General features: G+C 40.3%; 1 protein-coding gene across 1 annotated transcript in view; it reads right to left on the minus strand.

The window, feature by feature from the left end:
* Positions 1-26,162, minus strand: part of LOC124598582 (mucin-6-like) — a 332,175-nt gene that overhangs the window by 125,603 nt on the left and 180,410 nt on the right. The window contains exons 6-8 of the mRNA XM_047136011.1: positions 15,504-15,672; positions 6,167-6,692; positions 887-1,047 (exon numbers count right to left, since the gene is read on the minus strand). Of these exons, the coding sequence (XP_046991967.1) occupies positions 887-1,047; positions 6,167-6,692; positions 15,504-15,672 (856 nt within the window). The remainder of the gene's footprint in view (positions 1-886; positions 1,048-6,166; positions 6,693-15,503; positions 15,673-26,162) is intronic.

The raw sequence follows: 26,162 nt of genomic DNA on the forward strand, positions 1-26,162 counted from the left end.
CAAGAGACAGGCCCAAAACATCTGTATTACAAAGTTTTATCAGCAAAATGAATTGTAGCAACTACAACCAAACACTAAAGATGGCAAGAGACAGAAGGATGGCTACATCAGCAAGGTATTGCCATCAGCGTCTGATGATGATTGTGGTCAACAAGCTAACTGCAGGTGTTATTATTGTTTAGCTTGATTCATTATCACAATAGTCGTGCCAGACAGTGATATATGTTTAGCCTTACTATTCAAAACTGTCTCCTTACCATGGCATGCAAGAATGAACATTCCACATGAAAGTGTTTGTTGACTGCAGTCACAGTTTACAGAAATTAGTCGGATTTAGGAACAGAGGTTCAGCATAGTCGGAGCTTGCAGTGAAATTACCTGACTTGATAAAATATGTTATTCACCAATACAAGCAAGTGGCAGCATAATAGCATGTGTTTACAGAACACATTGTTCATTTTTATGGCATTGCCCCTGACTGCTAAGTGAGAGGAGAGGCTAACAGCAGATCAATGACGCCTATTTGATAACTTCATAAAGGGAGACCTAAACATTCAGTATTATAATGTGGTTTTGTTAACAGTCTAGAGGCAGGCTGACTTTGATTTCCGCAAACCTCATACCTAAGGAGCACATCTGGAATAGTGTTAAGCTGGCATAATCAATTTTCATAATTTGCCTGTAGTTATTCTATGGTCATAGGTCAGTGCAACTTCTCTATTTTTCAGGTGGCTTTCCATGTAATGCAAGTCAGTACTTGATGAAGGCAGACAAGGTACTAGTTGTTATTAACTGAACTGCTGATAACTTTAAATGGTTGTAATTCCCTGTAAATGTTCAAAAATGTTTTGCTTCAGATCAGTTCTTATTTATTCAGTATACTTACAATCTGAATAGCTCTTTAAGCTGGGATGTTGTTGCTGCTGTTGTTGTGTCATCCTGTTGGATGACAGGACTAGTAAAAGGCACTGTTAGCTGATCACTAACTTCTGTGGCCTTTCTTGGGTGATGGCACAGTCTCTCCTTTGTATTGTCTTCTTCATTTTCCTGCAGAAAGTAAAAAGTAAATTTCACTTGTGGCTATGTATTATAATTCAAATCCTAAAGTCACCATTAAGAGGAAAACAGCTGATAACTAAACATTTGAGCAAAATATTTTTCTGTGATAATCACCGTCCTCCAATACCAGATACTTTTTATCAGATGCTATGAATCAAACATTAAGCTTCCCTATGGAACATCTATGAAAATTAACTAAAATGGTTTTATGTTCATGAGACACTACGGCAATATATTTTGAATCCTTTGTATTACCAAGGAGACCCAACATCAGCACAAACCAGAAAATTGTACACAGCATTGTATCACCATTTTAAATTCATTTTTGTTCATTTGATACTTATAAATGTATGAGCTTAAGGTCTTGGTACACACAAATCATCAATTAAGAAACTAGATGTATATGAGGTCTGTACAAAAAATTCCAGAATATTCATAATTTTGCACCAATGGTGTGTTAGAGCAAAATGCGGTTGGTATCCCTGCACAAGGCTGTGCTTAATGTGTAACTGCCAGGAGTTTCATTCTTGTAGTCTATTAGTTATTGTGTAGTGCTGCATTGAGCACAACATTGTGTCACACAGTTTGCGAACTTCAGGATGGCAGAGTTAGAGGGGCAACACCTCTGCATTCATTTTTGTGTGAAACTCAAGAAAACCTTTACAGAGACTCACCAAATAATGCATGAAACCTACAGTGGTGAGTGCTTAAGCCATACTCAGTGTTACAAATGGTTCACATGGTTTAAAAATGGCTGGATGGAAGTTAAAGAAGACCCTCGTTTAGTGTGTCCTGACAATGTTCATGTCAGGAACATCAGTGAAATTGTGCAGGCCAATCAAAGAGTGACTGTACGAGAGATTGCAGAAGGATATGGCATTTCAGTTGGATCACGTCATAAAATCCTGACACAGTGTCTTGGAATCCATTGTGTTAACGTCAAGTTCATCCCATGGCTCATCAGTCAAGACCAGAAAGACCTTCACTGTGCAATCCATGAAGAGCTTTTGGATCACGCAAATGAGAATGAGACGTTCCATAAGAGTCATAACTGGTGATGAGATGTGGATCTATGGTTATGGTGTTGAGGCCAAGGTTCAGTCTTCACAGTGGGCTGGGAAAGATTCTCCAAGACCAAAAAAAGCTCATCAGGTGAGATAAAATGTTCAACCCATGCTGATACCTTTCTTTAACTTTGAAGGATTAGTTCATCATGAATTCATGCCACAGAGAGAAACGGTTAATCCATGGCACTGTCGGTATGTGTTGCAACGCCTGTGAGAAAATATGAGAAGGAAATGGCCTGAATGTCACGAGACAATTCAAGGCTCTTGTATCACGATAATGCATCCAAACATTCATTCCTGTTGATGCGTAACTATTGCACAAAAGAATGTGCTGCCTCATCCTCTGTACCCTCCAGACCTGGCCTCTGTGGACTCTTTTTTTATTTCCCAAGTTGGAAACCCTGTTGAAAGGATGAAGATTGGCAACGGAAGATGAGATCAAAGAAAATTCACAGACGGTGCTTCGTACGATCCAGCAAGAGGCATACCAAGACTGCTTCCAGAAGTGAAAACACCACTGCGCACAATAAGTAACAAGTAAGTTAAGAAAAATTTTGTGGGCAAAGTTCCAGAATTTTTTGAACACACCTCATACAAATATTAAATACAAGATGCTAATAAAGAGAAAGTTCAGTATTGCTGCCATGGAGTCTGAGTTTAAGTTTCATCTCATTATTAGTTATGACTACTTTGCTGACACTTTCATATACTCTGGCTCAAGGTATGGAGTAAATTTTACTTTCTGTGACAACTTATACACAGTTCATAACTAGTATTATTCTTTTTTCTCTACACAGTAACTATTTAGAACTTTGCAAGGATAAAGTGAAATACAGCCATTCAGTTGCAGAAACGAATGGTTTATTCGAACCCCTTAACCTAGGTTTTGACTTTTTTTTAAGTCTTCTTCAGAAGGCTTGATGGATAGCTACAGTATCTAAAATTATATGCTCGTTAAAATACAGCTATACAGAAAAACTGAAAAATAACTCACAACAATACAAATAGTTATTTACACTTACTGGTTATATGACCAGTACATGGTTACATAACTAGTGGCAATGTAACTAGTTAATGTGGATAACTTGTATGGTAGTGAGTTATTTTTCACTTTCTCCTTGTACCTGTTTTTTAACATGTATGTAATCCTAATTATCAAAAGAGATTAAAGAAATTGCAAAAATACACTTATTTAAAAAGGCAGCTGAAAAGTACCTGTTATGCAATGCATTTTATACATTGAAAGATTACTTAGACAAAACAGAGTAGGGGTTTGCTTAAAAAAAGTTATACAAATAAATAATAATAATGATTATAAAACGTCCAACATTCCGCATGACACATTCACACTATTTTTTCCTTTTTTCCTTCTTTTTTCCTTTCCCAGAAAAACTTACGCCCAAGATATGCATAGCACAATACTAACAATAAATAAATGTCTTCCTCTTTCTGAGCTCATTGCAATCATTATAGAGGGATGCTGATTCAGTTTTTCAGGATAGCAAAAGGGAAGTTGCAGTACAGAAAATGGCCCAGAGAACACCATTGTGTGTGTGTGTGTGTGTGTGTGTGAGTGTGTGTGTGTGTGTAACAGTGTGGCATTACGTTATGTAATAAGTTACTTGTAAAAAAAAAAAGTATTGTAGACCAGGAGTAAATCTAATGATTATCTCTAACTCGAAGTGTTTAAGTGTATGTGTATACAAATTAGCTTATTTTAAATTGGTCTAAACTTGTAAATACTTTTGACATGTAGAATATCCTTGTAAACAGAAATCTATGGATGAATAAAGCTACTACTACTACTACTACTACTACTACTACTACTACTCACTATTGAGGTGTGTAACCATTGATCCTTCTGAGAAAGATGTTTTTAAAGATGTCAAAACGTAAGTCAAGGATTTGAATAAACATTTCATTTCTGCAACTGACTGGTTGAATTTCACTTTATCCTCAGAAAGGTTCCATTCTACAGTTGTTTCATCCAGCAATGTTCAAGATTTTAATTATTTAAAGATTGTAGTAGGTAGGGATTCAACTTTTTATTTTATTAATTTAGTTACTTTTCTAGACTTCACATCACCATTGGTCCTGTGTGCAGTCATTTCCACACTTTCACTCACCTGTGAAAGCAATCCTTGTACCCTATTTTTCTATTCTCTCTCCCGTTACTTGTCCCAAACACTAATTTGACTGACAGGAGGCAGAAAGTTTACCAGACTTTCTCTCTATTTGTCCTAATTTGATTTTGAATTGTATATGAAATTAAAATAAAATAATGATCAAAAATAGGAAATATTGTGCCTTCAGGGATGTATGAATAGTTATGTACTGGTGTTTTCCTCATGAAGGGCAAATATGGAAGGGGAAATTGCCACTTGCATACAAAAGCAGAAACCATACAAATTCTTGCCAAGATCAGCAAGCTGAAAAATTTTCTTAGTTAATTGTTAAGAATGTGTGTTGTGAATGTGCATAATTTGCCACTGGGGGATTCTGAGACCACTGTTAGACAATTTATATCTTCAGTATGTTATCGGTCAGTATTTCCTGGTGATATCAATGTAGGGGTCCAAAAATATGTTGATGGAGAAATATTCTAGGAAAATTATGACATTCCTCTGGTTTGATTTCAGCAGCATGTGGAAGTATGGTACTAAGGTGTTCTAGAAACACTACCGTATGATGTACAATGTGGTTATAAATGAATTTTTTCATTCCATAGAGTGAATTTACAGAGCTTCCACACTGTCTGATGACAGGAAGATAAATAATTTACTATCATGCAGAACAGAAGACCACCATGAAAAATCAATAACACTGATTAAAAATATCAGAAACAAGTATTTGAAAAATATTTGAGAGAGGAATATGGACATGCACTTTATAAGAAATTACCAGCATTAGATTTGATGTTTTTTTTTTTTTTTTTTTTTTTTTTTTTTTTTTTTTTTTTTTCAAAATCATACCCACGATCCACGATCTGAGAATGGAGTACATGAAAGTTCATGATAGTTTTATGGTATGGGAGGATTGAAGGCAGTAAGGTATCTTATTACAAAATGGAAGACAAAATTTCTGAAATGAAATTATGAATAACTAAACACACCAGTACTACAACTTCATATTAGGCATGTGTTACCTATTAGTATTTTATCTTGGTCATTGAAGTTTGTATGAGATTTGAACATATTTTGCTGTCTGGCAGGTAAAGTTCAAATACATGCAAATACTCTGTGTATTTCCTTTTGGTACTTTTGACCAGCTAGTAACATGAGAAAAGATATTGTGAATAGACTATACAACACTACTGGAAGCTTCCAGAAAACAGAGTCATCTGGTGTTTTCAATTGCAAGAAGAGTAACACTAAATATTTTTGAGGTTAACAATAAATGGCTCCGAGTACACGTGCTACTAGCCAGGATGCATTACATGTTTGGCTTCCTTCAAACTGGTTGTGAATTAATACACCTGCTTATATGGTGGGTAGCACGCAAACTCAGTTTGTAAAAATTATAATTCTTTTTCTCTGGAGAGTAAATCAGTAGACCCCCTCACCGCGCTGCCTTCGCCTGCATTTGAAAGTAGCTTTACTATTAAAATAATCAAAAATTACATTAGAGAGTCATGTATGATCATGAATCCTTAGAGATATTAAAAGTCTCTCATCTCCAACACATTATCTTCTGGGCTGCCCATTTTTGTGAGTATACTTAAAGCAGTATTTACATAAAATATTAAACTCACAATCACAAGGCTGCAGCTGTTTATGTAGACTGTTTTACAATGAGAGTGTGCCGTGTTTATTTTTCACAATGCTTCAGGCATAATGAGAGGCTGAGGAGATGTAGTGTATCATTCACATAAATGGACACGAACAACAAATCTGATACAATAATTGCAATAGAATTTGGTGAAAATCAGTTTTTCATTTCTGGTCGGTTCCAAGGATTAAGGAATTATAATTACTACAGATATATGAAAAATGACCACTTTAAAAACATGTATCTGGTTTGGCACAAGATATCATTCCCACCTGGCTGACCGAAGTAGCTTCAGTGCCGGGCCACGGTGCTGCCATCAGCGCAGGAAGTACTTGTGGTGCTGGCAGTGCAGGCAAGACAGGTGGTGCTGGGAGTGCCGGCGTGCTACGGGGAGACTCCGTAGCTGCAGGGCTGGGCCACGGTGCTGCCATCAGTGCAGGAAGTACTTGTGGTGCTGGCAGTGCGGGTAAGACAGGTGGTGCCGGGAGTGCCGGCATGCCAGTGGGAGATACCCCGCCACCGGTAGTTACACCCGGAGCTGCCGAAGCAGCCCCACCAATTGTTCTTCGAACAGCTGTGATTGCAGACAACAGCGCACAGGCTTCGGCACCCTTTTCGTACAATTGTTCATTCAGGTCATCTCGGTGCTGTTTGTGTGGCACAACTGTTCTGTCACCTCCATTAATATTCACATTCACTTCTGTCAAATTACGTAGCCGGGAACATGGAAGTGGCACGTTCCGCACTCGACGATTACTGTAGCAGTGGCCGCGAACTCCACGCCCGTAATGTGATGAGCTACAACAAAACATATGCCGTACTGTTATGTAATTGCTTGTTTTTCTCTTTTGTCACAATTATTAAATTGAGACCATTTTATCACCCAAATTTCCAGCTGTAATTCTCCTTTTGCTGCCACGAACTATAACAGAGAATTTCACAGGATGCCTCAGACTTTAGTGTCACAGTTAACAAGACGGTAGTGGACCCTATACCGAATGTTTCAAGATAAAGAATGTGTCATGAGTTCTTTACACAGGCAGCTGGCTTGCAACAAGTGGAAAATGGTGCCAGAACTATTTCACTGACACTGCTGCATTTACACAATTATCAGTCAGAAGAGAAAGATACGTCATAGACAAACTACACCACTCATCTATAATTCAGCTGACTAGTATGTTAGACTTTATATTTAAGCACCAGTTTCTAATTAACTACATTTAGATTATTGGTAATAAAGCTTCATATGTACAGTGTTTTGGTGTCCATACACACAGAAAATTGATGTGAACTGGACGTGAAGATAAACCACGTAAGGAAATTCAGTTTGGCTGCTTTGGATGTAGTATTATACAGAATATTGAAGTGATAAAATAGAGTTCTCACATATATGTAACAGTTTCATTGTTGGCACAAAAAGTAGATTTGCCCTGCTGCCACAGTTAAGTAATGAAGAGCCTCATGTAGATGTAGGTGTAGCTGATGCATGGCAGAATTCAGTTAGGAAGCCTGTTGCTTCAGAAAGAGTAGGAAGAAAATTCTGCTGTTAGGTAGCAGTCATGGAAGAGGTGTGGGAAAACTTCAGCAGGGAAAATTAGTTGGCAGCAACCAGGTCACAAACATTTTTAAGTCTGGTGCATCTCTCAGCCAAGTGATGGAGGGCAGAAGATTTTTGTGTAAAGGTTTCACCAAGGAGGATCATGTTGTAATAGTGGGTGGAACAGAGAACAGTATTGATAGGGACCAGGGCTACACCATTGAGAGTGACCTGGTAAAAATAGCATCAGCAACTAACCACACCAAAGTTGAGTTTGTGCCTCTTTTCAAGTGGTACGATCGACACCAGTTGAACAGCTCTGTGAAGAGGGTCAGTATGGAGTTGGATCAACTGTTTCGAGCTTCTGCTGGGTCAGGGATTGATTTAGTTCCTGTTGACACTATTGGTAGGTGGGGCTTTACTTTTTATGGCCTGCATCTCAATAGAATAGGGAAGGATATACTGGTTAGGTTAATAGCAGATTCTTTAAGGAGGGACACTGCAACTCAAGGAAGTAGTTCTTTTTTAGGTTAATCTCATTATCTACACATTCAATACTGAAACAAAATGTATCTGAAAATGTTAAGCATAATACTTGTGAAGACAAAAAGGTAACAGTAAATTGACTACGTCAAAATATCAGAGGTTTAAAAAACAAAATTAATGAATTTCAGATCTGTTTAGATGAGCTACAGTCTACAAATCCTGTTGATATTATTTGTATTTCTGAACATCATTTAGGTAATGAAACTGAAATGCTTAATATGGAAGGGTATACCTTAGCTTCAAAGTACTTTAGAAAAGAGATGGAGAAAGAAGGAGTTGCCACTTACATTAGAAAGTGTCACAATTATAAAAACACTGACATTCTTAAATACTGTGGTGATCAGCATTTTGAAGCATGTGCCACACAAGTAGAAATACGCACAAGAAAAATAATTATAGTCATAATATACAGGGCTCCAACTGGTAATTTCCAGCTATTCACTAAACAGCTTGATGCAGTATTAAATTTCTTAACTCCTAAAAATAATGAACTCATACTAAGTGGAGATTTTAATTTAAATTTTCTGGAGGATAGTCACTCAAGATCCATACTAGAGTCTCTTACCACTTCTTCTGATCTCATTCCCTTAGTACAGTTTCCAACCAGGCTTATGGGTACGAGAAGCACTGCTATTGATAACATGTTCATAGATACTGCCACACTAGCAAATCATAGTATAAATCCAGTATTTAATGGCCTTTCAAATCATGATGCCCAGTTGCTTACATTTAATATAGTAGGGTCTGATTCAACTAATAACAGGAAGTGGGTAACTATACGAATAATCAATGAAACAGGAATTGAAGGTATAAAAAACTGTTTGAGGAATACAGACTGGAAAGATGTATACAATTTATCTGGGAAAATGAAAAATATAACTGTTTCTCTAATACAGTCATAGGTCACATTGAAAACTGCTGCCCTAAGATAGTAATCAAAGCAAATAGATTAAATGTTTCAAAACCTTGGATTACAAATGGAATAAAAGTATATTGCAAAACAAAAAGAAGACTGTACTTAATGTCAAGCAAAAACTACAGAGCTAAATCACATAACAAATTATATTGTAAAATTCTAAACAAAGTAATCAGACCTCAAAATGTATTTACTTTCAAGAAAAAAAATAAATGCCTCTAATAACAAGATAAAAACAATATGGAACATAGTAAAAAGTGAAACAGAAAAAACTATCAGACAAATGAAGAAATTATGTTAAATGTAAATAATGAGTTGATTAGAGATACCTCCAAAATTGCAGACACTTTCAACAACTTTTTTCCTTTCAGTAGCAGACAACTTAGGTTTGCATGGTTCCTCAGAAGACAGCTTAAAATATTTAAAAAATGCATTTCCACAGAAGTATAACAAAATTCAACTATATCCTACCTCACCAAAAGAAATTTCTAATATTATTAGCTTTCTCAAAAACAAATGTTCCTGTGGTTATGATGAAATCAGCACAACGATAATTAAATGTTGCTGCTCAGAACTTTGTGAGATACTGAGTCACTTACGTAATGAATCCCTTCACAGTGCTACTTTTCCAGATAGGCTTAAATATGCTATTGTCAAACCATTACACAAAAAAGGAGACAAATCATCAGTGGAAAACTTCCGCCCCATTTCATTATTGGCAATATTTTCAAAAGTGTTTGAAAGGGTTACGTACACTAGCCCTTATAAACACTTAGTACAGAAAAATATTCTCATTCACAATCAGTTTGTATTTCAGAAAGGATTGTCAACTGATTAAGTTATATTCACTTTTACAAATGATATATTAGAATCAATAAATCAAAAGTTTTTACCATACCACTTTGCATATTCCGTGATCTGGCTAAAGCTTTTGATTGTGTTAAGCATGATGTCCTCATACAAAAGTTGAAACATTATGGGATAACAGGAGTAGCAGGCTCATGGTTCTCATCCTATCTTTTTAATAGAAAACAGTGTGTGTCTGTATCAGGCTTACCACATAACAACAGTCATTCAGAATATGAAACCATCAGGCAAGGGATGCCCCAGGGTTTTATTTTAGGCCCCTTGTTGTTCCTATTATAAATTAATGACCTTCTATATGCAGTGTCACAAAATGCAAATTTTGTCTTATTTGCAGATGATACAAGTATTGGTATAAAGAACAGTACCTGTGATCTCGCTGAGCAATCATCTAATGAAATATTTGTAAGTATCAATGGGTGGTTCACAGCAATTGGATTGTCACTGAAGTTTGACAAGACTCAGAACATACAGTTTAGTACCTCACAAAGAATACCTGACCTTATAAGTATAATGTATTCAAACAATGAAATTAAAGCTGTTGACAGTATCAAATTTTTAGGGCTATAAATTGACCACAACCTAAATTGGAAAACTCACACTCTAGGCTTAATCAAACGCCTTAATTCAGCTACATTTGCAGTATGCATGATAGCAGAAATAGGTGATTTAAGAATGATGAAGTTAGTTTATTCCGCCTACTTCCATTCACTAGTTATGGAATCATCTTTTGGGGAAACTCCTCTCACAAAGAGAATCTTTTCAAAATTCAGAAACGAATCATTAAAATTATATCTGGTGTCAATCCTAGATCATCACGCAGAGACCTCTTTAAGAAATTGGTATTCTAACTACTACTTCTCAGTACATATACTCATTAATGTCCTTTGTCATTTCCAACATGTCTCTTTTTACATAAAATAGTGCAAAACATGATTATAATACCAGAACCAAAAACAATCTGCATAAGGACTATAAAATCTTAACATTAGTACAAAAAGGAGTCACATACATGGGTACTCATATATACAATAACTCACAACAGCATATCAAAGGTTTTGTAAGTGATAAAGATTGGTTTCCGAGTGAATTAAAGAACTTCCTGTTGGCCAACTCCTTCTACTCCATCAATGATGAATATCTTCACAAGGATTATAGCTCATAACTCTGTCTGCATTAGAATTGTACAATATCCATATATCTGAGACTCCTCACCAAGGGATCCATGGAAAACAATAAATGTGTGGTGTCGATCCATGGATTGATAGGCCAGAACATCATATGTGTATTATGTCTTCGAGTTGATCTTTGTTTTGCATACTTCCGGAACCTCAGTTCCAGCCTAGCCTTAGAACTGTACATTTGTCGTGTAATAAAAGTATTGATGGTTAGAAGAGAAAACCATGCTCATTACCTTACCACCTTGATATCTCCTTCAGTGGTGACCCCGAAGTTCGAACAATCCGTCAAACCGAGTACAAAGTGACTACCGCGCCGGCTTCCACATTCCGCGTGGACCTTTGTCCACTACACAATGACCTTCTACAACGTGCCGCCGCTGCCCAGTTTTCACCAGCAACAGCAACTAAATTCAAGCACGTCAGCTGTAGTCGGTGCCCGACGCAAATTTCCGCAGTCCTATAGCCTTGAGAACCCAGGGACCTCGTCAGGTGCAGTGGTTTTCAACATAACACCAGTGGTCTCCGACTCCGGCTTTGTTAGCCCCAAAGTGCTCCAGTTTTTGCCGCACAGCAGTGCAAGAAACCACTACACACTGATACCGAAATTAAATGCAAGTACTGTAAATAGTGGGGAGCATAGTTTTCATAATGTGCCACAACAGGAAGCCTTTTTGAACGTGCAAGCTCCACGTGTGTCTCACACCATGCCGGTTGCACACTACGTGAATAACATTCTCCAGCCTGTTACTCCGAGTGTTCATCAGTGCAGTAATTTGAGCGCATCAGGTTCCACCAAGCTCATCAGTGACTCTGTGATGGACAATTTTGCTGCAGATGTGGAGGACCAATTGCATAATAACCTGTCGAGCAACCGCCGTGACCTCTTTGACCTTCTGCCGCAACAACCTGTCCCACTTCGCTCCATGCTGGGCTTCCTGCCATGGAACAAGCTTTTGACAAACTGAAGCACCTACTAGCAAATGCTGTGACTGTCGCCCACCCGCATCTGGACGCTACATTTTTTATTATTGCGGATGCCAGTGATACTACAGTAGGCGCTGTCCTCAGCCAAACCGTCGGAGATACTACCTCTCCTTTGCAGTTCTTTTCTAAGAAGCTCAACGGCGCCCAAGAAAAGTACTCAGCCTTTGATAGGGAGCTCTTGGCAGTTTACAAGGCTGTGAAACACTTTCACGCTGAGGTTGAGGGTAGGGACTTCTACATTTTAACTGACCATAAACCTTTGGTTGCCGCTGTAAAGAACCCTCCGACTGACCCTCCACCTAGATACTTCCGTCATTAGGACTTTATATTGCAATTTACCTCTGACATACGCTACATCAAGGGTGCAGATAATGTGGTCGCAGATTTTATGACTCATGTCGGTGCTCTCACAACTCTGATAGACCTCTCTAACTTGCCTCAGCTGCAGTCTGCCGACACGGACACTATGGACCTTATTTCCGATCACAGTTCGTCACTCAAACCAGTGCGATCCACCTTTCTGGTGTCATAGGCGAGGTTTGGTGTGATGAATGAACTGGTATGCTGCATCCCTTGATACCCAAATCTCTACAGAGACAAGTGTTCAACAAATTACACCACCTAGGTTATCCAGGTGTGAGAGCCTCTACCAGACTTATTTCAGAGCGTTTCGTCTGGTGCAACATGCATCGTGACTGCCAAGCCTGGGCCTGTGCCTGCATTCTGTGCCAACAAAATAAAGTTTCGCGGTACACATTGCCCCCACTAGGCAGTTTCACCACTCCTCCCAGTCGCTTCCAGCATGTTCACATCGACTTGGTGGGCCCCCTCACCCACTCCGAGAGTTACAGATACGTGCTATCTATTATAGACAGAGCCTCTTGTTGGCTGGAAGCTGCCCCGCTACCCAATATTACATCCGAATCAGTGACACGATCCTTCATAGACACTTGGATTTCACACTTTGGCTGCCCTGTTTACTTGACGACCGACCAAGGCCATCAGTTTGAGTCTGCCTTGTTTTCTGAACTATGTAGGCTGCACGGCATCAAGAAAATTCATTCAAAAGCATACCACCCCCAAAGCAACGGCCTCATGGAACATTGGCATAGGACGCTTAAGACGGTCCTATGTTGCCATGGCCTCCTTTGGATGGAAGCCCTGTCATTTGTCTTACTCGGTTTGCAGACCACTTTCAAGGAAGACCTTAAAGGCTCAGTGGCCGAGTTCGTCTACGGCCAGTCCCTTACACTGCCAGGCGAACTTGTTGCTCCTACTCCAGTCGCCAAACAGTCCGAACTGCCGTCCTTGGTAGAATGGGTGAGTTACACTGTAACAAGTTTCAACCCCCACCCCCTTCCAGCCACACTCCGCCGCACACATATGTTCCCAAGGTGCTCGACACTTGCAAATTTGTATCCCTACACGATGACACTGTAAAAGCCCCGTTACAGCCCCCTTACACAGGCCCGTACAGAGTTGTCAAATGAACCAGTAACACAATGGACATCGTAATTAAGGGATCAGTAACTACTGTCTCTCTCAACAGGGTTAAACCTGCTTGTGTTGAGTTTTTCCCTACCTCACCCACCGTTAAAGAGACCACGCTCTCTGGCCACCCCCAGCCTTCTTCCTCTGCTCATGATTCGAGTAAACTCACGCCTACACTGGCCCCGTCAACCACCCCAAACTCATACTGGGGTTTGCCGCCTCCCGGCTCCCATAGCAGAGACCCCAGCACCCAGGGTTCTAATATAACAGTTCCATCTTCGTGCGGCAGCACACCGTGCTGCTCTTCTAACCGGTGCAGCCCACAGGTTCCTGCCACGCCCACTCAGACATCACCATCTGACACTCAACCCTCTACTCGCAGCACACTGCCTTCATCGTGCTACGGTTTCCCCACCCCACTCCATCAGCAGGTGCCACTTACGAGCTCTCCACCCACATTCATCCTAATGACATTGGTGGTTATTAGCGCTGCTTGCGTGTGACAATTCGTGTGACTCGTTAGGTGGTGTGACACAACGTGTAGTGAAGCATTTCAAAATCTCTCGAAGTTCTACGTGTGGCAACCTACGTGCTTATGTTAGGCCAAGTGGAAAGGTGATCGTTAGGTTCCCTGCCCACAACACCTTTCCACACCAGTGCTCCCGCACTGGCCGATGACTATGACTGCCAACGTCACTTCAAGACTTCAGCATCAGCATTGCAGGATTTGCTCCACGCCCATGCCGTTAGACGTGGAGGAACTCACTGTAACCCACTTAAACTCTCGCCAACGCCCCCCCCCCTCCCCCCCCCCCCCCCCCCACCTTCGGGTACGTATTCCATACTGCAGGGGGGCAGCGGGCTATGTGGCGTTGATCCACAGATTGATAGGCCAGAACTTCATATGTGTATTATGTCTTCGAGTTGATCTTTGTTTTGTATACTTCCGGGACCTCAGTTCCGGCCTAGCCTTCGACCTGTAGGTTTGTCGTGTAATAAAATTATTGATGATTAGAAGAGAGAATTGTGGTTATTACCTTACCACCTTGATATCTCCTTCAAATGTAATGTAATATGTTGTAAACCTGAAGTACACAGTTACATGATGATAATGAGACTCAAGAAATTGATAGAACTGGAGAGACTAGCAGAAGACCATATATTTTGAAAAGCTTGTTGACTCACTATTTATAGTAGCATCATAATATTCCTGTTTTGTATTTGCTTTCTGTTGTCATATTGACACATATTATGATTCAGTTAAGTTATTGGGTTTAGGTGTTGAGAAGTTAGCTCAACAGAGAGTCAAGTTCAGCATTTTGGAGGCTCTCTACACTTGGCCATACCTTGTCATATATAGCAGATGGGGACTGGGCATTGTTTTGGGAGAACTTTTGTAACATAAATGATTTTATTCAACTGATAGGCATAAAACCCTTGATTTTTTACACATTTATTTAAGGTATAATTTTGTCTTCCTGGTGATGAGCACTTGCAACTGTGATTCCTGTTCATCTACTACAGTTGTATAATCATGAGAAATAAATATGTGTGTGCCAGATAAGACTAAATTGACTGTGTAACTGCACACTACAACAGAATTAGATGAGCTTCAGAAGTATTGCAATCAACATACCTGTGATAATATGACTTAAGGTAATTATTAACAGTCTAAACATTAGATAGATGTGCTCACAATAAATAGTGATTTAATAACGATCTTGAGATAATACCAGAATCCATAGTTATTGTCCATTTCATGTTAAGTGTTGCTTTTTTAAGTAGATCTTTCAGCAATGACAATCAGTGTGCTATAGAGACACCATCTTCATCATCTGTGAGGACGAAACACTTTGTTTGTTGGAAGCCATATTGAGTCAAATTATATGAACATGTACTGAGTCTTCAAACTGGAAGAGTGAAATCCCAAGCAGCAACCTTGCACTGGGTCCAAATAATAAAGGCAGCTAGAATCTGTCAATTTAGTCACATAGGAAAACCACAGTAAAATGAAGTGCACTGTTTTTTTCCCTTTCTTCTGTACATTGGATATGGTAACAAAGCAAGTAGTGTATTCTGGCGAGTTATACCTGCACTTATCATCCATCTGCATTGCTGAGTTGTCCATGTCAGGATGTAGCTGGGTTGGCACATGGTATCTGGCAAGCCGATGGGGCACATCCTGTGACCATCTTGACATCACGGTGTCAAATGTTCTTCTTTTAGCATCTGTGTGGTGAGGCTGCTGGTACTCTGGAGCTGAGCACAATTCCACTTCTTATGCAACTAGCCACTTTATTGCATGTTAAGTAGGTTTATTGCACAGACACTACTGCATTGAGATTTTTTTTTTTTTCTGTACGAAAACTGTTAATATTGGCACATCATCATGGAAGATATCAGTACATTTAATGAATTAAAGTTAAATACATTGGGCAGCTCTAATAATGTTTGTTTAGAATTTGTTATTAATACTAGTGGGTTAATAGGGAAGGTGGCTTTGTTAACAACTAGGGAACAGATTTTTATGTAAATAAATGTTTATTTTTGAATATAATAGAGGGAAACAATCCACGTGGGAAAAATATATCTAAAAACAAAGATGCTGTAACTTACCAAACGAAAGCATTGGTATGTTGATAGAGACAAAAAACACACACACAAATTTCAAGCTTTTGCAACCCACAGTTGCTTCATCAGGAAAGAGGGATGGAGAGGGAAAGACGAAAGGATGTGGGTTTTAAGGGAGAGGGTAAGGAGTCATTCCAATCCCGGGAGCGGAAAGACTTACCTTAGGGGGGAAAAGGGACAGATATACACTTGCACACACGCACATATCCGTCTGTACATGTGCAGACTCCTTACCCTCTCCCTTAAAACTCACATCCTTTCATCTTTCCCTCTCCTTTCCTCTTTCCTGATGAAGCAACCGTGGGTTGCGAAAGCTTGAAATTTGTGTGTGTGTTTGTGTGTTTTTTGTCTCTATCAACACACCAACACTTTCGTTTGGTAAGTTACAGCATCTTTGTTTTTAGATATAATGTTTATTTTTGCTTATAGATAAAAAACTGTGACTTAAGATAGAAATTCCTGAAACGAAAACAGTATACTTCAGTCATACATGAAATTTTGTTCACATAAAAATACATGTTCTGTAATATTTTATGTAAATAAATATGTTGAATAATTTAGCTAAAACACATAATTTGTCACTGATCTTTGTTATAATTTTTAAATTGAACAAAAAAGTCATAGATTATCATATTACGAATGAACTTCTTGCACAGTGAGTGACCGTCACTACACATGCTGCCTCACTGTCTAAAAGGGGAGGAATCCCTTGTTTATGATATGGATGGCTGACACAATGTCTACAAAAGTCTTCATTCATCACCCTTGTCTTGTTTAAAGCATAGGGTTTGTACAGTATGGTATCTTAAATGGAATGTTTGGCAATATAAAATAATATCCTGGACGTATGCAATAGGCGGGACCAAGCAATAACCATGTAAGTCAAAGTTGCATATGTCAGGGTCCAATTTTGCATATAAATACATAGAAATTATGCTCAGTTGGAGCCAGAGACTAACAAAAACAATGTAATTAAGAAGAAGAATGTCCAACAATACAGCAGATTATACTACACTACAGTATTATGCATTGCAACAATGTAAATTGAAGTTAATGTGATGTAGAAGGCTTCATAAAATTTAACAATATTGTCTGACAAGTCGAATTCTTTTTCTTCTAACACAAAATTTCCTTGCAGCATGCTAATAAATTTTTTATTCCTTCTTTTGTATCAGGAGTGCATGTTTCATTAGAGTCTATTTTTTTCTAAAATTTGTACGTTTTCAATCGAACTGAGGCCTTCTGTCAAGTTTGCAACCATCATCTGAACTTTGATCAAACTGAGTCTAATGAATCAGGGTATTCAATGTTTTGCTCAGGCCATGTATTTCTATAAGCTCAACAGTTGCCAGCTTCCGATTGTGTGAATGCAGCAGTGTTGAATGTAATCAACATCCACCTGCTGAATTTAATTGCCTGGTAAGATTGACCATTTCTTCAGTCACAATTTCAATTTGATCCGGGTCTGGTGCTGAGTTTCCTTAGTTTCAGCGGTGAAAAAAATGGGTACAGTTTGATATAAAAACATTATCTATGTGAAGCCACTAAGCCACCTGAAATAGTTTAAAGTAATTGACTGAAAACTAAATTTGGAACAAGAAGGTCCTTATTTGTAATAGATTAAATATCATTTATATTAATGATAGAGGGTTCTACTTACAGCACTTGATTACATCCATTAAATCTACATCTACATTCTACTCTGCAAGCCATCTAATGGTGTGTGGTGGAGGGTACTTCCGGTACCACTATCTGGTCCCTCCAACCCTGTTCCAATCGCAAATAGTGTGTGGGAAGAATGATTGTTGGTAATCCTATGTATTGGCTCTAATTTCTCCAATTTTCTCCTCGTGGTCAATACGTGAGATGTATGTGGGGGAAGTAATATGTTGTCCGACTCCTCCTGAAAAGTGCTGTCCCGAAATTTCAACAGTAAATCTCTCCGTGATGCCCAACGCCTCTCTTGTAATGTCTGCCAGTGGAGTTTGTTTAGCATCTCCGTAACGCTCTCTCGCCAGCTAAACGGTCCCGTGACGAAACACGCCGCTCTTCATTGGATCTTCTCTATCTCCTCCATCAATCCTGCCTGTGCCGGCTGGAGTGACCGTGCGGTTCCAGGCACTACAGTCTGGAACTGAGCGACCGCTACGGTCTCAGGTTCGAATCCTGCCTCGGGAATGGATGTGTGTGATGTCCTTAGGTTAGTTAGGTTTAATTAGTTCTACGTTCTAGGCGAGTGATGACCTCAGAAGTTAAGTCGCATAGTGCTCAGAGCCATTTGAACCATTTTTTGAGTTCTGCCTGGTAGCGATCCCAGATAGATGAACAATACTCAAGAATCGGTCGAACAAGTTCCTTTAAGCCACTTCCTTCGTGAATGAGTTACTTTTTTTTCAGTTTCTTCCTATGAATCTGAATCTGGCATCTGCTTTTCCCACTATTTGTTTCACGCGGTCATTCCACTTAAAGGTCGCTCTGGATAGTTAATCCTAGATATTTTACGGTAGACACTGTTTCTAGCAGTTTGTCATCAATAGTGTAGCTGTACAGAAGTGGATTTATTTTCCTACGTATGTGCAATATGTTATATTTATTTACGTTCAGGGTCAACTGCCAGAGCCTGCCACGGTCATCAATCCTCTGCAGGTCGTTCTGCAAATTCTTACTATCTTCTGGCGTTTCCACTTCGTTGTAGACAATCGCATCATCTGCGAACAGCCTTAAACAGCATCCGACGCTTCCTACTAGATCGTTTATACACATTGTAAACAGTAACTGTCCTATCACACTTCCTTGGTGTATTCCGAAATTAACTTTACATATGTCGATTTTGTTCTGGTTAGCGCGACGTGTCGAGTTCTATCTGCAAGAAAGTCTTGAATCCAGCCGCAAATCTGCTCCGATACTCGATAAGCTCGCATTTGTTTATCTAAACTGCAGTGCGGGACGGTGTCAAATGCCTTCCAGAAGTCAAGCAATACTACATCAACCTGAGCGGCGTTGTGTACTGCTCTGTGGAACTCATAGAGGAACAGAGCGAGCTGAGTCTCGCAGGATTTCTTGTGCACGCCACACGTACCCCGCTACCCTAGTAACCGCTTCCTGCATGTAGTGTAGTATTAAGGGGAACCCTAAAATTCTGCACTCGACAGCGGAGGTCGACAAATTCGCATCCGATAAGGTCGCAGAATAATCTGAGCCTCTGGTTTAGACCTTCCACTCTGCTCCAAACCAGAGGACCGCGATGAACCCTGGGTACAATGCTACAAATAGACAGCATGCACCCCACGTGCGATGCTAGTCGCCTTCACCAAATCAGCCATCCTCCGAAAGGAGCCAAGGATGGCCTCAGAACCCAAGCGGCAGGCGTCATTCGTGCCGCCATGTGCCACTACATGCAGCCGGTGCACCCAGCGCGCTCGATAGCCGCCGGCAGGGCCTCCTCCACATCACGGACGAGACCCCCCGGCAAACATACCGAGTGCACACTGGTACCCTTTTCTACCCTGTCTGCTATTCCCCCGAGGGGCTCCATCACCCGCCTAACATTGGAGTTCCGAATAACAAGCGCCACCCTTGCACTTGTCCGGGCTCGGCAAAAAAGTCGGCCGCTGGCCCAACAGGAGAGGCATCCCGTGCTGGCTCAGAATTATCATCAACACTCGTACCTGTTGCTAAGGCGTAGGGAACCAGCCGTGCGACCTGCCCCCTCTTTCGCCTTCCACCCAGTGATACACGAACCCGCCACTGTCTGCCACCGACTCTTCCACTGCCTGCCATCCACTCTCGAGTGAGGACGGACCAAAAGCACCAAAGGTGTTGCACGTCTCGTCCCCAGCCCCCCAATGTCACCGCAATTTTGAGCATCAGCCAGAAGCATGTCGGCGATAGCCAACGCAGTTTCCAGCTGTTTACGGACAGCAGCTAATTCTCCTTGTGTCTGCTCACAACTAGCACAGTCTCTAGCCATATCGTGTGTAAAAAAGTAGATACAACATCTCAAATGGCGCCACTGAGTTTGGAATGTACGTAAAATATAACGAGGAGAATAAAGAAACACTAAAAACTGCTCTGCAGATTTCTCACTATAGCCTGAGACTGCAAGCTGTTAAACAGAAATAAGTTTCTCTACTGAAACAGAAATAAGTTTCTCTACTGAAGTCGACGTATCTACTGTAACCTTTTACTAATAACTCTGCTTACCCAAAGTACTGCACGAGATAAGTATGCAAACTAGAATGCACTGATGTAAATTATATGCTGTGCACCAGCACGAGATTTAAACTCAGTGTCGTGACGTGAAGCTTCTGGCGACGGGAAAATTACGCTAGGAAGCCGCCTTACACAAGGACATTATAGATCACTTCTTTGCAGAAGCACGTGAAAAAAGAAAACAGAAATTAGACTAAGTTACTGTGTATCAGACAACTGCTGCTGCTCCTGGCGCGTTCGTTCGTCTCGTCAAGTGGCGCTATGGGTAGGAAATTTCCAAACCGATCCCCAAACAGCTGTAATGAGGTGAGCAGCATGCTAGGAGGGAGGCACCGACCCGTTCCCATCCAGTTTACTGCCGTATCACACCTCTCCCCCCTCCCCAACTGACATCTTCCGTTTCGCTCATACAGTTTTACGTATATAGTTTAGCTTCTCTGTTTCTTCGCTCTTTTCTCTGTATTCAGAACCAATCTTCCCCCTCCGATCCTCAGTTCCCCCCACCCCCTTGCCACCAACACGTTTTTCTTATTATTGGTCTATTACGATTCCAATGCTGTACAGCCAGCCTCTGATATACAATTGGATTCCCTAGATGTAGATAGTTAATTACATGAACCTATTAATGTTCATGTGTATAACATTGTAAATTGGTAGGTTGCAGTCGCTACTGCAGCTACTTGTTTGCAAGGGGGCGTTAGTTTCAATAATTTGCAGTAAATCGCTGTACTCAGACGGTCGTTAATTTGCTGTTTATAACCACCAAAACCTTAGCAGTATTTTACACATTACAACTTGGACGTACGCTGTTACCTAGCTATTCACAGCTACAATTAGTCAACCTTCTACTGTTTGGTTCATCTTTTACATAAAGCTAGTTCTTTTACAACACAGATTTTTAGTAAATTGATAGATCATCTATAGTTACAGGTTTTTAGGTATCTACAGTTTTTTAGGTACTGTATCTACAGTTATGAGTGCTGAAGCATATTCAGTTCTAGGTGGTTAGCCACATCTATTACTAGGTAGTTCACTATTTATAACTGCAGATACTAAACGATCTACAACCTACAAGTGGCGATTTATTTTTGCTACAGGTGGTTAGTAATATGTAAATAATGATGTATACATATTCTATTCTTAAAGTGCTCCATTCTTAAAATGCTCTACTTTATAGTTACAAGTAGTGATTATAGTTAATGAGCCCTTACTCATTCACGGAAAGGTAGTCAAATTTACTGTACTTATTACATACAGCTAGCTACATTAGTAGTGGGGCACTGCAGGTACGAGCCAACCTTCAACTGTTGACCTTTGGGGCAGTATTACAGCTGCACTTTCAGCTTCCACAAAATGACGCAATTGCAAGTGCCAATAATTCGCTGACTTCAGTATCACCACTTTCTTGTTTCCAAGGACATTCCAGGAATCATGAGAGCACAGGGGAGGGGAGGGGAGGGTCCTTCGCCTCCACCTGCACTTCTGAAAGTTTTGGACGAAGCATCCCCCACCCGAGCCTCGGCAACAGTGACGATGTGAGAAGGGGAAAATTGGGTGAAAGATTGAACGGAAGTTTGTGTTAGGGAGGACATCGGACCTACGGCCTGGCCAGACAGAATCCGGCCTGGCCGTCCCACCTGCGGCCTTGAACCGCAGAAGGCAGGCCGCACTGTTGAATCGCTCGTTACTCTATGGCGGCGGTCACACAGGGTGCGGCTCTGACGCAACGGAAACCGGCCGCCGCCGGGTTGTCACACATTACAGATTCGCAGCAAGCCGAAGCGGCTGCTCTGTTGGCGCATTCAACTGCTCTGTTGTCACACTGGAAGCGGCGGCGTGCGCCAGTTTTTGTCTTGCAGCTCGTAGTGCGCGCATCATGGACACAGGAAGACTTACAGAGGAGGTGAGAGAATACAACTTTTTGTATGATACACGCGATCCTGATTACAAGAACATTCTGAAGAAGGCTAATGCTTGGAGGGATACAGCTGCTAAACTGGATCAAAATGGTAAAGTTCCACAAAAGCAAAAATGTAGTAAAGTATATTATTAAGTACTGGAATTTATCTAGTGTATATTATAACTTAAAGGAGCTGGAAGTATGTAAGCAACGATGCCATCATAATGGAAAACTACACACAGAATGTGGAAAGAGAAAAGAACCGTCACCTTTGTTAAAATCGGTCTTGATGTATGATAATAGTGTTCCATTTAAACGAAAATTCATTGTCTCTCCCCACGTCGTATATTTTGAGGTCGTGTGTTATTCCCATGCTTGTTTTTAACGCTAACAACACAAGATGCTATTCCACGCAACTCCTCCACGATACAAATTAAAGTAGTATTTCCGATATTATGAGAATAATTTTGCCAATGATCTGAAACATTGTTGTTTGTTTAACATTTACAGTCACTTAAGAATTTATCGACTAAATTACACAGAAATAGGATATTGTTTGTAGCGTCACAGAGGTGTCTTGGTTATCTTTCCTTAAAAGGTATTTTGTTACCCAAATGTGATATTGTAGTAACCACGTAACTGCCATTTATTGAAAATGCGACATGTCTTGCTCTGCAGTTAATTGCCTTATGAGATGCTATAGTGTCTGTCTCCATGACTATGACAGGCTCAGCTTGTTAAGAGTTCACATGGATCATACAAATGCTTATATAGTTCGATATATTAATACCCATTTGTTTTACTGCCAAGAAATGGTAGAATGTTCTACTTCAGATGTAAATACTACCGTTCTGGTTTTGTCAACTTGCCAAATATGCGGAAAAAAAACTGTCACAGGACGAATACTCAATACTAGAGGAACAAATACGGAAAGAGAATTTCATATTTGAATGGGAATAGTAGCATATCATAAGAAGCATTTTCATATGATATTAACATTAGAGATCTCTTTGAATGTGATTTTTTCCATTTCAGACATCTGCCACAGTCATTATTTTATTTATACATCTACAAGAATACATTACCGGTACATTTGTTCATTTGCAGCCTAGACCTTGAAAACGAAGTGGAGGAACTTGAGAGATGCCTACATCAAACACAAGAAGATGGTAAAAGGCACCACTGGACAGAGCTTGAAACGGTACAGATCATGGCCGTGGAGTGAACACATGAGGTGCATGGACTGTGCTCTGGAAGCACGACCAACATCAAATATTCCTTGCTGAAGAGAGGCCGTCACAAGTGACAAGTTCACAGTCAGCTGAACACTCATCAGACCCCACAATTTTTCCTCAGCCAGAGTTACTAACACATGAGTATGAAGGAGAATCTCAGGAGCAGTGCACAGAGGTTTTGGAACCATCTTCAGCACGAAAGAAGCCAACCGCTAAAAAAACTAGAAAGCAGGGACGAAGTGCTGATGTTGAGTGTATAATTAGTTACTTGCAAAAGAAACATCATTATAAGGATAAGTATGATGAAGTTGATCATTTATTTTTAAGCTATGCAAAAACATACAAACGTCTTACAATTAGATCACAAGTTAAGCTTAAAGTTCAACTGACACAGTTATTTACGGAGGCTGAGCTCGCGGAATTAGATGAGCAACAGCCAACACATGTCTCTCAAAGTCTTTGAGTAGACTCGGCCCACGTTGATTTCCGTGAACCCGCTGCATTTGGTGGTGCAAATACTGGCACATCAACTGACGATGTAGGTCAGGACATGAATCCTGATAAGATCACCCTCACACAACTTTGAGCACATCAGATTTTTCACATGTAAAAGTTCTGTACTTGTGTAATTTACACTTGTATACAAATAATATTAATATTTTGTTAACCAATTGCTGTAGCAAATGGAATACACAAAACATTGAACTTTTCTAAAGAATCTGCTAGTCTTTCTGTTCTCACATATTAGCCCTTTCGCAGTTTATCAAAACTTCATTGCTTTTGTCACAAATGCGTTGTGTTGACAAACTTGTCGAAACACTTGGTAGGTATTCAAAGGTAATCGCACAACAATATATTTATCTTCTGTTGAAATAATCAGCAAAATGTTCACGAACTTGAATTGCAGCAATAGGTAACCTTCGATTAGTTGATCCAATATCTACGAATGCACGTATTGGCGTGAACTCTTCTTCCCTTTCAGAAGGTGGGTATTCTTTGTTATTACATGATATAACGTAATTGTGTAAACAGCATGCCGCTTTAACAATATGTTCTGCAGTTTCAACATCGGTTTCTATGGCTCTTAAAAATACGCGCCATTTCATTGCCAACATACCAAAGGCATTTTCCACTACACGACGTGATCGGCTAAGCCAGGCATTGAATTGCTTCTTCTTTGCATTGTTGATTACTGCAGGTTTTGGATATGGTCTCAGCAAATAAGTTTGAAGTGCAAAACCTTCATCACCAACGAAAACACGAGGAACAGGGATGTCTATACCCGGTAGTGGCTTTGGAGGTAGAATACTTTTGCCCTCGATATACTCTTGATAGAAAGCTGAATTCTCAAAAATAGTGTTCTCACTGTGACGTCCATAGCTTCCGATGTCAACTACTGTAAAATTGTAGTATGGATCAACGATCGCCAGGAGAGCTAGCGAAAAGAATTGTTTATAACAGAAGTACTGGGATCCACTATCCTTCGGGCATTTTAACCTGATATGCTTTCCGTCTATGCTTCCAAGGCAGTTCGGAAACCCCCAAAGTTCTAGAAATCCTTCTTCAGATTTCTTCCACATCTCTGCTGTAGGAGTAGGCAAATACTTGGGCTGTAGAACAGTCCATATTGCCTGGCACACTTCTTTCACAATTTCTGAGACCGTTGAACATCCTAACCGAAAAGAAAAAGCTATGGTCTGCTGACTGTCGCCTGTAGCCAAATATCTGGAAAAGGTTAAAATAAATTATGCTGGTAGAACGAATAGACAAGTTAACGACCAAAGATATGTTTGTTTAAATTCAGTGACAATGTTATGAATACAATGAAACAAAACAATCTATTTAGTAGAAAGTTCAGCCTAGTGGGACATACGGAAGTAGATGTTAACTATCGTTTGCTGTAATCGTAAACACTGCAGATCAATTCATCACTCCATTCCTAATTACATTGTGGGATAGCACTTTTTTCCGCCGAACCTTTCATACGATACAGCAAAACTGAAATGGAATTATTTATATGACTTCTGTATGAAGCACAAAGAGGCCACAAATGGTAAACTTAGCTCAAATAAATGGCTAGTCTTTGCCTTGTATCGATTGGCTTTCTCCAGTTCGTTGTGCACTTCTCGGTGCTCCCTTCTATCAGGAGATGCAGTTCCTCGAAACATTCTCGCGACATACGAAAATACTTGAAGAACCTATCTTCGTCAGACTCTAGTTCAATACACAGACGGTGGTATTCTCCTAAGCTTTCTCTCTTGCTATTAATGTCGTGCACCCAACATCTCCTCTTCTTGGTGCCATTTCGTATCGCTAATGCGAGGAGGAGTTCTTCCTCGTCCGAACGACTCATTTCTGCACTTAAAAAAAAAAAAAAAGTACTCGCACAAAGAAGCGTGAAGCTTCCAAATCGTCTAACGCCAAGACAATCGCGCTACGCATGCAAGCTCAATAATGGGGTTCGGCCCCTTCCACAGTGTAACAGCTGACGCAGCAAGAGTCACTGCGGCCGTTGCCTGTGTGTCGTCCCTGGCCGCTGTCGGGCCCGGCAACCCGCTGCGCCGTCCGTCGCAGCGGCAGGCCGGATTCTGTCTGGCCAGGCAGCGCTGGCTACCACAACGCTACTATGATGTAATGTATAGTACATCAGCCTAGTAAGCAGGAGACCTGGGTTCAAGTCCTGGCTCTGGCACGAGTTTTAATTCATTCCTTCAGCTTCTATCATTATCCAGTATAATTATATCACTTCGGCAATTACTGGTAATGCCTCA

Source organism: Schistocerca americana, chromosome 1, assembly GCF_021461395.2.
Source record: "Schistocerca americana isolate TAMUIC-IGC-003095 chromosome 1, iqSchAmer2.1, whole genome shotgun sequence".
Lineage (NCBI taxonomy): Eukaryota > Metazoa > Arthropoda > Insecta > Orthoptera > Acrididae > Schistocerca > Schistocerca americana.